Source organism: Abramis brama, assembly GCF_963993115.1.
Source record: "Abramis brama genome assembly, chromosome: 8".
Classification (NCBI taxonomy): Eukaryota; Metazoa; Chordata; class Actinopteri; order Cypriniformes; family Leuciscidae; genus Abramis; species Abramis brama.
Window position 1 is genome coordinate 13,166,856 of NC_139970.1, and position 14,253 is coordinate 13,181,108.

Here is a 14,253-nt window from a genome sequence, read left to right on the forward strand (position 1 = left end):
TTCAAATATTTTCTTCATCTGTGATTTAAATCATACACTTGAGGGTTTAAATGTTCTGAGGGTTTGCATGTTTTCTTTTTCCAGTTGTTAGACACTAAATCAACAGATCGCAAGGTCACTCTTCTGCACTATATAGCAAATGTAGTGAAGGAAAAATACCAGCAGGTGTCGCTCTTCTATAATGACCTGAACTATGTGGAGAAAGCAGCCGCAGGTATGAAACGTGTCATATGGAAATTTGATTATGTTTACAATAAACAGGGCAGATCGTATTTGCTCGCACGTCAAGTTTTGACACAACATGTTTTGTACCATGTCCAAATGATCTGAAGGAAATTGAGAGAAAATTGAGAAAAAAGGAATTGTCTCTGTGTATTCCTCAGTGTCTCTAGAGAATGTCTTGTTAGACGTGAAGGAGATGCAGAGAGGGATGGATCTGACCAGGAGAGAGTACAGCATGCACGGCCACAACACGATGCTCAAAGACTTCATACAGCAGAATGAGAATAAACTCAAAAAACTTCAGGATGATGCCAAGATCGCTCAGGTGCCGCTAACACTGCACACACATGACCCGAAACACAGCCCGTTAAACCTGTCAGACTCTCGTTTAAAAAGCTCATTATCGTGAGGATTCACGTTTTCTTTATCTTTTGAAATTAAACAGTTTGTTGTATGAAGAAATCATGCTATAACTTTCAGAACCCAACATTTCCTCCCCAGTCCAAATAGAGCATTTCTTGAAACTAAGCTGCAAAATGGCTCGTTTTAAACTAATCAAGGGTTAGTTTATTTAGGCTGCTCTATTTATGTGCGTTAATAAATGTTTAGATATGAATAAAAGCCTCAATTAAATCTGTTCATCATATTAAGCAATTGAGTCTCTTCAGAAGTCTTAAACTGCTCGATTCATATTGAGGGGAAATAACAAAATAGTACAATCTGTATCTGATCCTTTGGGTTGGGATTATATCTTCATCAACATTGTTATTAAAAATGTAACATTTGAAGACTCGTAACTAGCCTACATGTGATTCTGAATAACAGAGCTATTTTCTCTTGTTGTTGGTTATCTCTCTTATGTCTTTTCATATCTCAATCTCTCAGGATGCCTTTGATGAAGTGGTGAAATTCTTTGGAGAAAATTCCAAAACAACACCACCGTCTGTGTTTTTCCCAGTGTTTGTGCGCTTTGTGAGAGCATACCGGGTAAACCGACCAATCACAAATCACCTGTCTCACTTCATCCAGTCACTTCCTCCAGTTGTATATAAACCGTACCTGCATTGATCACTCATGTAACATAACTTCCAAATGCCTGATGGGTATTTTCTCTTTATCAGCAAGCAGAGGAGGATAATGAACAGAGGAAAAGACATGAGCAGATGATGATGGAGAAGCTGATTGAACAAGAAGCTATGATGGAGCAAGAGGATCAGAAGGTACGAATAGAATAAAGGGATAGAGAGAGTGTGTGTGTGTGTGCGTGCGTGTGTGTGTCAGGGAAGTGGAACTGTTGTTAGGGGGCAAAACTGGCCCCAGAATGAGCTAAATATGAAAGCTAAATCTAAATCCAGGGATGCCATCATTTGGATTTTTTTATTTTATTTTATTAGCCTATAGTCTTTTAGTAGGGTTTAACCAAGGGGTATGTTTTAGTGTATATAATTATAAAATAAAACACTTTACCAGTAACTTTATTAGGAACCTAAACGCAAACATGGTTCATGATAGTCCGCCCATCAGTAATCTAAATGATGTGAGAAAAATCAGACATTTTCATGGCCAGTAAGACATTTTATTTCAGTACATTTCAGCCATGATTGACAAAAAGTTCATTTTGGCCCGGGTGTGTGTGCGTTTACCTATATTTTGGGGACAAATTCATACCAAGAAGTGAGCTAAATCTGACAAAACCTATTTTGGGGACAAGTTTATGGAATGTCCTCATTTCCTCATGAGGAAAATAGATTATAAATCACCCTAAATTATGTTTTTTTTTTTTTTTTTTTTAAATGTAAAAATGCAGAAGGTTTTCTGTGATGGGTAGGTTTAGGGTTATGGGAGAGCATATACAGTTTGTACAGTATAAAAATCATTATGTCCATGGAATGTCCCCATAAAATGTTTTTAATGTCTTTCTTTAATGACAGCATTAATTGTAACATGTTATTGTGTGTGTGTGTGTGTGTTCAGTCTCCCTCTCATAAGAATAAGCGTCAGCAGCAGGAGTTGATCGCAGAGCTGAGGAAGAAGCAGGTGAAGGACAGCAGACATGTGTATGAGGGTAAAGACGGAGCCATTGAGGACATTATCACAGGTAACACACAGTGTTCAGCTTTTGGGTTCATCCCGTAACTGTTCTGCATGCAGCGAGCTTTAAAACATAAGAACTTTTGTAATGTGTTAGTTTGAGCCACTAACCAGCTCTCTGTGACTGGTGGAAAGCTTTACTGATCAATAACAATGTACTGAGCTGAATGTGTGCTGTCACTGCTTACAGCTCTGAGCTGGAGTGTGTCTACTAAACACTGTGTTTAGTGTAGTTTTAAAGGGGTCATATTATACTTTTTATCATTTCTTTTTTCCTTAGGTCCACTTGTCAAGTCAACTTTGCATAGTGCTTTTCACAGTGCACAATACACAAACCAGCTTTACAGCTGGTCGATAATATAGTTTATGTATTGTAATAATACAAGATATCAAGCAGTTGAGATTTGTTATATACTGTAGTACAGTATATATCGCTTATTCGCTTTACCTGAGTATATGTATGTATGAGGATAAAATTGCATATACTTATATATATTCAGTTTCATAGTTAAAATTATGCATTAGTCTGTCGGTTGACTCAAAAGCCTCATTTTGCTTCATCTGCTGGACTTTTGATAGCCAGGGCTTTTGTCAAAACTACAAATCGAACTTCTGCATTTTTGTATTCCTGCCTACAGACATTCAGAATTGAATTATGGGTGTTGAAGTTTTTGGCAAAAGGGAATTGTCTGCCGCATAGATAGCAAGTTTTATCAAAAGCCCATCTAACCAGTGTTGAATTAGCCATTTAAACTGAAATATCTTTCAATCTAGAATAAATATTATTGAGATGTTAAAATCATAGAGTGATCAGGTTTGAAAAGCACCTTTTTTGTGTTTTTTTTTCTTTTCTTTTTTTCTAAATACTAATACATTTTAATAAAAGCTCTCTTTTCATTGAGGGTTATTCCAAAACAATAATATTTCTTGGAAAATTAAAATTAAATTCAACGATATGACCCCTTATGTTTCAGAATCTCAGAATCTCTATAGGCTACTGGAAAATCAGAATCTCTATAATGGCCAAATATCTAAGAAGAGAATTATATTATGTAGCATAAATGTATTTTTTGTAACGTGTAATCGTCTTGACTGCTGCATTTCTGTTTTAGGCATGTATGTAATCCATATTGAAATAGTTTCAGCTTTATATAATAGCTATTAGTACCATGTGATTATACTAGAGTGTGCTGTTGTGTGTAGAAAGTGCTAACATTGTGCTTGTTGCTCTGGCTTGTTTGTGTCGTGTGTGTTTGTGTGTGTGTTTCATCTGGACGCAGTGCTGAAGACTGCCCCCTTTACTGCGCGCACAGCCAAACGCAGCTCGCGTTACTTCAACGAGGAGCTCCACTTCTAAAGCTTAGACTCTCTCTCTCTCAGGTCGCTGGATAAAGCTGCTTTCTTTCATTCTCTCTCTCTCTCTCTCTGTGTGTGTGTGTGTGTGCACCCCTTCACGCTTCACATTCCTGGTTTTATTTCCCAGTGGGCCGGCGTATGGTTGTGATGGAATGGGCGTGTTCATTTTTTATTTCTTTTCTAACTAAACTCCTGCATGAAGGGGGGTTTGGGGAGGGAAGCATATGATGTCATCACAGATTTATTTTGCACGGAGTGTCATAAATTCATATTCATCATTGTAACATAAATGTAATGAGAGGAAATATGATGTCACAAACAGCCAAACACACCACTCTGCACATTTCAATTGTATGTGTGACCTGTGTTGGTTTAAACTTCTGTGCCAGTTTTTCTCTGAGAAAAGCAAATACTATTGGTTGACTCAGAGTACTGTGGCGCCCTCTGCAGTTTAAATAGCAGAATAGAGTCCGCAAATAAACTCTCATAGAAATCCCATATGGGTCATTCCAATTCCACACACACACACACACACACACACACTCATTACTTCAAATGAAATAAACATTAACTGAAAAAGTACTTATGTAAAAGTACTAAATGCACTTACATTTAGTTTAACTTGATAGTCTAAAAAAACTAAAACTAAAATAAAAACTATATAGGCAACAAAACAATTAAAACAAAAGCAATAACTAATTAAAATTAAAAAAACGGAACAGAATGACAAAAACTTTAAAATTAAAATATGAATACAACATTAAAAAAAACTAATTCAAAATATTACTGAACATAGGTTCATATTTTTAGAATATTATGTTTGTAACACTGGCATTTTGGACATGATTTGTGACATTATGTTTTGCTCATGTGTTCATTTGTCCATGTCATTGTGAGTGTATATATATATATATATATATATTTAAATATATATATGTATGTCATTGATTTTTGGGCCCATTTGCATTATGCTGTTTTTCTGCATTTTCTCACTCTTCCTCCATCTTATTCTGCTCTGATGGGAAGTTCTGATGTCGGGGACTTCCTGTGTTTCACATGTGTTTAACTTGCTGCATGAAGCATGTTGAGATGGTTTCCTCTTCTAAGCATGTTTGGTTCATTTGCTTCACTGACTGTATGCATTTGCATGGGGTGTTTTTTGCGAGCCAAAAATAATGTTGAATCTCACCAAAAAGGTCTAGAAATGTCATATTTTTAACCTCAAAAATCAAAATGAAACAAACACGTAATATTTATAGTGAATCATGTTTTTAGCACAACAAAGTTTTTGTGTTGTATTTTCATGACAATTTATCATGTTTCTTTCATTTTCATTACTGTAAAAAAAAAAAAAAAAAAAAATGTGCTCAAAGTGCTTCACAAAATCATTGCATTTGCATTGTGCTTACTTGTCATGAAAAGGTTAAGATATTGGAAATATTAATGGTATTAAGTTTAGGCTTCCTCCTATGAAAGCTTGTTTCCGCCACAGAATAAAAAATATAAAAGGTAATTGCGACTTTTCATCTCACAATTCTGACTTTTTCCCTCACAATTGCGAGTTTACATTCAGAATTGCATGATATAAAGTCGCAATTGCAAGATGTAAACCTGCAATTGTTAGATAAAAAGTCACAATTATCTGTTAAAATGTTTTATTCTGTGGCGGAAACAAGCTTCCATATCCTCCTCTTTATGCAAAATACAAATTTTATTATCATTTATTATTATGAAATATGACTGGGATGACATATTTTCTTGAGATTCACCATACCATTGCATTTAGTTTCCACCATGCACCATGCCTGCTTGAGCTTAACTTACTGTACGTCCTGGCTTATAACAATGCACTTCTGGGAGGCTTGGCACATTTCTTTGGTTTCACTGTTTAAAAATGAAGTGACGACGCAGACGTCAGTTTTTGTTGTATCTGGACGCTGGAGCCATTGTGCAGAGCAGCTTGAGTCATAGAGTTCATTACTGCAGTATCAACAGCGCTTCAGTAACACCCTACAGCGCCTGCCTTTGACCTTTGACCTTTCCTCTTTGAGCCCTGGGCAGCTTTTCTCGCTGTGTCCGGTCCACTCTGCTCCAATCTAACCTCCATTTTTGTTTCCTCTCCACTCAGCCTTAAAGAAGAATAATATTACTAAATTTCCCAATGTGCACTGGAGGGTAAGGAACTCTTCCAGTAGTACCCCACTGGATGCTACTCAGACCTGGCAAGCATCTCTCTTTATTATTATTTATCTTTCTTTCTTCTCACTCCACTCTAGATCTTTTGACACTGAATACAAAAAGCCATCTTTTTGTGTTCTCTTTCTATCTGTCGTTCTATTTAACACACGTCAGGCCTATTGAAGTCTGACCCTCAAGGGCCGAGTCTCCAGGTACTCATGTTCACCCGTTGAACTGATTTGATTTGAAAATGAGTTTGATTAGGTGATGCTGTGACCTGAGACACATAGACTCTGCCTCTGTCTCATGTTGAACTGACCCACACTTAGAGATAGTTCAGTCTTCATTAAAAACTTGAGTTGAGCTTCTGTAGTTGGTACACTGCCCCCAAAATAACACTTTAAAAAATGTCAGAATGTCATTGCATTAAATGTCAATAAATTTACTGAAAGAAGATATTTCTCAACACAAAAAGTTATGGATATGACTATGTTAATGTGTTTGGAATTGGTGGAACTTGGCTGTTTACACGACACCATTTTCAACTAAAACCCCATAACTTTTTTTGCTTTTTGGCCGTTCATTTACACGACAACAGCGTTTTGGGTGCCTGAAAAGGCAAACTTTTGAAAACGGGTTTCAAAGTGCAAGTTTTTTAAAACGGTCTCTGTGTAAACAACAAAAATGCGAATCTCTGAAGATGATGACGTCATGCACATGCATATTACGTGTTCAGTCTACAGTGTTTCATTGTCATCTAGTGGCCTGGCAGCAGAATACAGGGTTTTTAGTCGTTTTTGCAGATCCATGTGAATGGGGATCGTTTTGATAACTCAAAGGAAAAACGTCTCCGTTTTAAGCATATCGTTGTCGTGTAAACGTACCCTAGATCTGCAGAGTTTAGCTCCAACCCCAGTCACAACACATCTAAACCAGATAATCAAGGTGTTCAGGGTTACTTAACAATTTCGGGCAGGTGTGTTGGAGCAGGGTTGAAACTGATGGTAGCTCTCGAGGAGCAGGGTTGGAGACCCTTGCCATAGCAGATCTAGACAGGTGGAGGGTTTCAGAGGAACTCTGATAGCGCACTAGAGGACTAGCTTACAGCAAACAATGAACCAGACTATTTTGATGTTGAGGAAGCAATCTCATTGGCTGCTAAATCATCAGAGGCCGATCAGCTTGCGCATGCAGTAAATTGTGTGATTGCAGGGGTGTCAAACTCAGTTCCTGGAGGGCCACTGTCCTACAGAGTTTAGCACCAACTCTAATTAAACACACCTGAATCCGCTAATAAAGGTCTTCAGGATTACTAGAAACTTCCAGGCAGGTGTTTTAGAGCTGGTTGGAGCTAAACTCTGCAGGACAGTGGCCCTCCAGGACCAAAGTTTGACACACGTGATCTAGAGCTTCATGACTGACCTATATATGTTCACTGGTAAATAAAAAAGGCATTTGAAGTATGTTTTGGCAAAATAAAAACATTTGTACACTTACTTCCAGACAAACTGTCTGTCTGACAAATACTCCAGTAGACTGTCTTTATAAGTGAGTCATTGAATCGTTGATTGTTCAAAAATACTGATTTATTCAGACACAGTATTTTGAGTTGTTCAGAGCAACGTTTGAACCTGTTTTTGTTTAGTTTTGAGCTATTTTCATTGACGCAAGTAACTTTCAATATTGTGTCTAAAATGTAAGTTACCCATAATATATTTATTGTTTATTGATTCGGCGTGCACATTGCAGTCATGCTGTTGGTCTGAATTTCAGTCCAGTATATTAATTGTTATTATAAGGGACGTTTTACAAGTATGGATCTTTACATTGCTGCATGCTTGTAATTCGTTGCCACGCATTTTCATCTGCATCTGTTGATAGTTAATATCACACCTGTGGTTCCTCTGCTAAGATGACTGTGTGAACCTGAGGAGAACTGACTTAAATTTATATTTATGCATATGGCAGATGCTTTAATCCAAAGCAAACACATTTGATCAGTCCTTGACATTCCTGGGAATACAACCCATGAACTACATGAATACTATACAGCCGCTAAAAACTGATGAAAGAAATGAAGAAAAGTAAAGTTCCTACAGCACAAGATGACGCGCGTGTTTATATTCTGTTATATAATGCAGTGACATTCAGACTTTTTATGTGACTTGAGTTCAAATACGTTTTGTCCATATCGTTCTGTCAGTGTTTTCCCAACAACCTTGTCAAAAACAAGTTAGTGTCAGTGTTTCCATTCCCATTCAATTCAGAATCTGAAATAAAGTTCTAGTACTTAATCCAGTAAAAACTCAAGCTGCTTTGCCCAGTTGACCACCAGCATGTCCAGAAGATCTGAACTCAGTGACTGACATTGTTTTATTCTGTCCCTCCTGTACCAGATCTGAGAAACCAGCCTTACAGGCGCGCTGACGCCGTCAGGAGGAGCGTTCGAAGACGATTTGATGATCAGAATTTGCGGCCAATCAACAGTGCAGAGATGGTCATGTGACGAGGGCAAAGGGGATGTGATTGGATGGGCTGGAGGAGTGGAGCTGGAGCTAACTGCTCCTGAACAAAATAATGAAGGACTGATGAAGATGACAGCAGGTCTGAAAGTCAAGTGCCTATATTTAACATCTGTCCCATCAGGTGTTGAATCATACATGTGTTTTAGTCATAGTATTCTGTCTGTGATTTTTTTATATGACAAACAGTGTCTTTTATCTTATGGCGCTTAAACTGTAGATGGCGAGATCAGTGTTTTTCTCAAGAAAGTGTCAGAATGTAAAAATGTTCCAACACTTTATGTATAATGAACCTGTACAAAGGCCTCTTACATTCCAGTGCTTTCGCCTCAGATCAAAATCGACCAATCGTGTGTTCTCTGAATGACTATCTATTAGTCGGTCTTAAAGAAGCTGTGCATAGGGTCCGTCAGACCCTGTTTTTATCGGGCTGTTCATATGGTGCACATTCTTGTGTTTAAAGAAAAACAGGAGCCCAATAAGTTGGAATGCAGCTTGAGAAGCATTTTGAAAAATGTTAAATGCTGTTAAAATTCATTGTTGATGGCTTGATATGCTGCATTATCTGTGACTCAACAGTCAAAGATAATAACAAGAACATTTCTCACAGAAGGTGGTTTGAAGTCCAGTAGTAAAGTATTTAAATGTGTTGTTGAATGCTTGAATTTGTTACACAAAGGGTGCTGTAAAGGATAAATTTGGAGACGTAGCCTCTGAAAGAGGGTTTTACCGTGCTGACAGAGCACTGGTTGACTGTTAGCGCACTAAAATCCTCTCAGAGAGGTTGCATCTCTTAATAGAGTCTTACAGGGATGACCTGTTTTTGTAGGCCAAAACCAAGAAACGAGTTAGCATTTTAACGCTTCTGGTTCCATCACCCACCCTTATGGAACCGTAAGACATTTTACTCTACATAAAACACATCAGTTTTTAAAAACTTTTACTTGTCTTGAAAAAGACGGTTGATATGGCTTAATGGGACTGAATAGTTTGTCAACGGCAAACAGGTAAACTCATCTACTCACTAGTCCGCTTTTACGGCCTCATTGTACTTCTACACATGTTCTTGCAAACTGTTCTAACTCAAACGTTCAGGGAAAACGTTTTTGAATAAAAACTGAAAGAGTTGATAGTCATGTGACTATAGTGAAGTTTTTTACGTTTATTTTTTTCACTTCTGGCGCTCGTATGGCTTATGATCCTAGGCTTCAAAAGCCATTTGTGTAGATTCTCATGATGAAAGAATCAAACTATTGTTGGTTTCAGAGCTTATTTTCTGCAATAATACTAAAGTCAATGGAAAAATCCTGTTGGCTTTTTGTCAAGGGAACCATGCTAACGTCCAGGTTGGCCTACAAAAATACATCATCACTGCAGCACCCTTTCATCCACTTTAAAGCACCACAACTAAAATAGATGATGGGCCTGTCCCAATACCCACTCTTGTGGTCTTGGCCACTTGATAGTGCGTGCATGCAACGGGAAGAAAGAGCACAAGACTGTCCCAGGTTGAAAGGCTCAGTGTCCTTTACACACACTAAATCCACACTATCTCCAAAACTTCGTTTTTTACCGAAGTTTATGTTCAGGAACTCACCAAACTTGAGATGTCAGGAAAAAAAACGTTCCTTTGCAAGTTAAATTAATTCGATTTTACATATAATTTGGTTGTAAAGCATATAATGTTTTGATCAATTTATTGATACAGATATATGAGTGTGTGTATTTTGCACAACTGGTTTTTATCACCTAATTAGAAGCACCACAATAGTGTCACCTGTTACATATGAACAGACATTTAATAGTTAACAGTGCAAAGTACTGAAAAAAGTGTGTCCCATCAAGTAATCAAAAGTTCTACACACACTTGCAATCTTCACGCCCACTTGAAAACTTGGGCCAAATGCAGGAACTACGTCAAGTAAACAAGTGGCAAGTGCAAAGGTCACATGTGTGGGTACTGGAACAGGCCCTTTAAAAATCTATATAAACATTGACTAGTCAGTCGTCTGTTGGACTGATCGACCACCCTGATCCAAGCCTGATCGATCACAGTGATGGTGGGGTTACTGTGAGCTCAAGTGCGCAGATGGAGAGAGAGTTCAGTTAAGTAGGAGGTGGTGTCAGGAAAGGCTTTTTTAGAAAGGATTGATGTGAAAAAGGCAAATGTGAAATAGAAGCCAGAGGCTGCAGAACTCGTGCCTCACATTCACAAGTCTGAATTAAAATGCTGCTCAAGCAATACTGTTTTTAGGCTTTGGTCCTTAAACTGAGGGTTGGTTAATGATATAAATATAAGTGCAGAAGTGAAATTCAAGAACTTATCAGCCTTTAAGAAAATTCTGGGAAGAGACTTCAGCATTTTCAGTAAGTTCATTTTATTGACTAATTACTGTTCCATGTTCTATACAGGTAAACTAACCAACTTGTCCCTCAGTTTGTAAAAACAAGCAGACATCTTGTTTACAATGATGCATTTAAAATGGCAGTTTATATGGGGCAAGACTTTCCACAAGAGTACATCTAAAAATAAAGTAAAACCTCAAGATTAACATTACACGCCAACTTGACTACCGTAATAGAATCAGTTACAATCTTAAAACCAATATTCTCTTACATCTAGCAATACACTTAAAAGAGCATCAGACAGTGTTCAAATCCTTCACTTGAGAACGGCGGGCGGCAAGAATGGCTTCGATTTCCAAATACCTGCAGTACTGCGACTCTCTGCCACACGGAAAAGTGCGTAGGCCTACGTCTGCTTAGACCTTGACATGGTGCTAAACACTTTCCCACATCAAAGACCGTTTTTAGATTTTAGCGTACATGTTCTGTTCAAATCTGTGCACACACACATTTTATAAATGAGGCCCCAGGGGTGTAAATCTCTGCTAAGTTTAGTTCCAACCGCTCCAACACACATACCTGTACTTTTCAAAGTTGATGAGCTGGATCTGGTGCGTTTAATTAGGGTTATGCTAAACTCTGCAGGGCGGTGAGGTTTGCACCCCTGAAAAATTAAAACTAAAAAAAGGTTTAATAAAAATATGAGCTTTACAGTACGTCTGCTTTTAAACCCTATTACACTTGTCCCATAGAAGTGCATTATTGTAAATGGAATCTTGTTTTATTCACAGAGGGTTGAATATATTGTCTGTGGTAATCGACAGCTTACAGTTACTGTACATCCACATTGTTTTGAACAGAATATTCCTTAATACAGTTTAAGCACGTGCCACTTCTTGCTGCATTAAACTGTACGGCCGCTGAGCACTACAGCAAACCTCTTTCCCTGCGGCACTCGTTCTTCACCACGCAAGATCAGGTTCCTTAGAGAATTCAGATGTTGTAACTGGACTTGCTTCTTGTTCTTGGTCGGATCATGGGAAATAAGGCCTGTTATATAAACTGAATTCTGTGTGGTTCAATAATGACCTGCACAATTGAAAATTCAAGTTTCTTGTGAAGTGTAATTCTATTTAAAAGCAAAAATATAAAGAAAAAAAAAGAAAAAAAAAAGCATTTGTTAAATGTACAGATATTTTGCTACAAAATTGTTGAATCTTTTTAACTTTTTAATCTTCTAATATTGTACATATTGTTTAAAAAAACAAAAAAACAAAAAATCATTCTGTACTACAACATTGAATATTTTAACTTATAGTTTTCTCTTTTTTTCCTGCATTTTGTTTATTTAATAAAACTGAAAACCTGAATCAGGCCTTTTAGACGTGGCAACAGCTCAGCGTTATGCTAAGAAACTAGATTGTCACTTCTACACTAAAACATAAGAAACCAGATGCAGTAGCAGTATGATAGCCACTATAGATTTCTGTCTCTCTGCATTTCATTCATAAAAACTGGATTAAACTGGCAAGTTTTTTTTTTTTTTTTTTAATCACTGTATTTTAGGCATTGTATGCTTACTGCAAAAAAAAGAAAAGAAAAAAAAGATCTGTTCTCAGATGTAAAATTAGATGATGTCCAATTAAACTATTTACACAATGCTGGTCTTCTGTGTTGTTCTTGAGAGTGTGAACATGTAGGACGATGCCCCCAAAAAGCTTGGATGTTCAGGCTGCACTGCAAAGATGGCAGATCATGTCAGTGTATCTTCATAGAAAGATATTAAGATTCAAGGCCTGTTGCACGAAGCCTGATTTTGTGGCTTCCAAAGCAAATGTAAGGAGTTTTTTTTTTTTTTCAGCCTTGAGGTGTTGGATTGGTTTTTACTTCTCATCACCATGGTAACTTCCACTACACTACTCTGGAGCCAGTTTAATTCTGGGTAAGAGATCACAAACCGAAAACAGACCAATCAGCCGTGAGCAAAGTAAATGAAACTAGTTCGCAGTGAAAGAATTTGGAAAAAATCACCCAGTTTTTTGTATTTTAAAATCACTATGCTTACTGTGTTATTTTGTGCTTGTGAACCTATATAAAATTCTCTCTATAATTTATAATTTAATACATTCATATAGGCTGTATAAATGACCTATATATTAATTAATTTAATTAATATTAAATAAATTCAGTTGATTCACTTGCATTGATATCGTCAAATATTTTCTTTGCCTAATAAAACTTCTATGGCAGTTTCATGGTGTTTCTTCCTCCATTTCCTTGTAAATGTTTAAATTCATAATTTTTTTTAATGCATGTACCGATCTCATAGGGGCCGTTTACAACTAAAAACTGAAAGTTTTGTACGTGTTTTGGCAGTTCACAACAGTGTTTTGGGGGCCTGAAAATGCAAACTTTTGAAAACAGGTTTCAAAGTGCACGTTTATGAAAACGATACAGTTATTGTCTCCGTGTAAACTACGAAAATGCAAACGTGTTCATTGGTGCGTAGTGTTTCTTTACAAAGTGATATCGCCAACTACTGGCCTGGCAGCAGAATACAGCATTTACAGTATTTTTCACGGATCTGTGTGAATGGGCAGTGTTTTGACAACGTTGTCTGTACGCAAGCAAAAAAAAAGTTTAGTACATTGTTGTCATGTACACATACCCTTAATCTTCAAAGTGAATAACACAATCTCACAAGAGGCGAATCAAACTGTAAACTGTGTTCCACTAGTAGCAAATGTTGAGACTCATTTGGTTGGATTTGTCAACTTTAAACCTACTCTGAAATTGTTCAACTAGCTTTGTACAAAGGACATCTGAAATTACTGAAGGGATGCTTCATGCTTTTGCTCAAGTTGAGTAAATTTAAGAACAAGGCGGCAAAAAAAAAGAATCATCCTTTTTTAAAGTTTATTTGTCAAAATTCAAGTTGAAAACAATGCTGCAGACAATTCTTTCACACTGATAACATTGTTTTCCCAAAATGGCTTTCACAGACAATCTTACAGATTAATCTGATGTTGAATAATAAGCGTTTTTATGCAGGCTTGGTCATTTTTCCATTTTATCAGCAATGTTTAAAACTATTGGCATTAACAAATATACAACTACCTAAAAAAAGGTTCTGCAGTTAAAGGCAACTTAACACTTGCAACCTCTGAAAATAATGTTACAAAAAGTCAAACATGCCGCCCAGATCAAGAAGAGTGCTGATGTTAAGACAATACTGCCTCTCAGGGAGACTAAATGACAGTCGATGGATTCACAGCCAAATATCCAACACTCAGATGCTCATCAATATTCTGTCAGCACATTCCAAAAGGATGCAAAAACACATTACAGGAATGCAAGTGAGAGAGACAGAGACGGACAGACTGACGGTGAGTGATTTATGGTGCGTCAAGCTGCTCCAGGAGAGTGCGCCGCCTCTTCTCCAGCTCTCCTTCACTCAGTTCACTGCCAGACGTATCCCATCCACCCTGAGACACAGACACAGAGGTTCACAGCACATCTGGGTAAGAGTAAATGAGAC

At 37.3% G+C, this 14,253-nt stretch overlaps 2 protein-coding genes across 8 annotated transcripts in view; one reads left to right on the forward strand and one right to left on the reverse strand.

Moving 5' to 3' along the window:
• The window catches only part of fmnl2a (formin-like 2a), an 87,301-nt gene extending 77,800 nt beyond the window's left edge, over window positions 1-9,501 (forward strand). For 2 of the 4 annotated variants that reach the window (XM_084123268.1, XM_084123269.1), the window contains 6 exons: window positions 85-214; window positions 384-547; window positions 1,108-1,209; window positions 1,344-1,442; window positions 2,197-2,320; window positions 8,244-9,501. In XM_084123268.1, the coding sequence (XP_083979394.1) occupies window positions 85-214; window positions 384-547; window positions 1,108-1,209; window positions 1,344-1,442; window positions 2,197-2,320; window positions 8,244-8,353 (729 nt within the window). In that variant the 3' untranslated portion in view covers window positions 8,354-9,501. Of the gene's footprint in view, window positions 1-84; window positions 215-383; window positions 548-1,107; window positions 1,210-1,343; window positions 1,443-2,196; window positions 2,321-3,593; window positions 3,694-5,797; window positions 5,845-5,945; window positions 6,033-8,243 lie in introns of those variants that run through there. The other 2 variants (XM_084123270.1, XM_084123271.1) reach the window with 2 other exon arrangements.
• Window positions 9,502-13,614: 4,113 nt separating this feature from the next.
• prpf40a (PRP40 pre-mRNA processing factor 40 homolog A) overlaps window positions 13,615-14,253 on the reverse strand; it is a 47,764-nt gene continuing 47,125 nt past the window's right edge. For all 4 annotated transcript variants that reach the window (XM_084123274.1, XM_084123276.1, XM_084123275.1 and 1 more), the window contains one exon: window positions 13,615-14,200. In XM_084123274.1, the coding sequence (XP_083979400.1) occupies window positions 14,111-14,200 (90 nt within the window). In that variant the 3' untranslated portion in view covers window positions 13,615-14,110. The remainder of the gene's footprint in view (window positions 14,201-14,253) is intronic.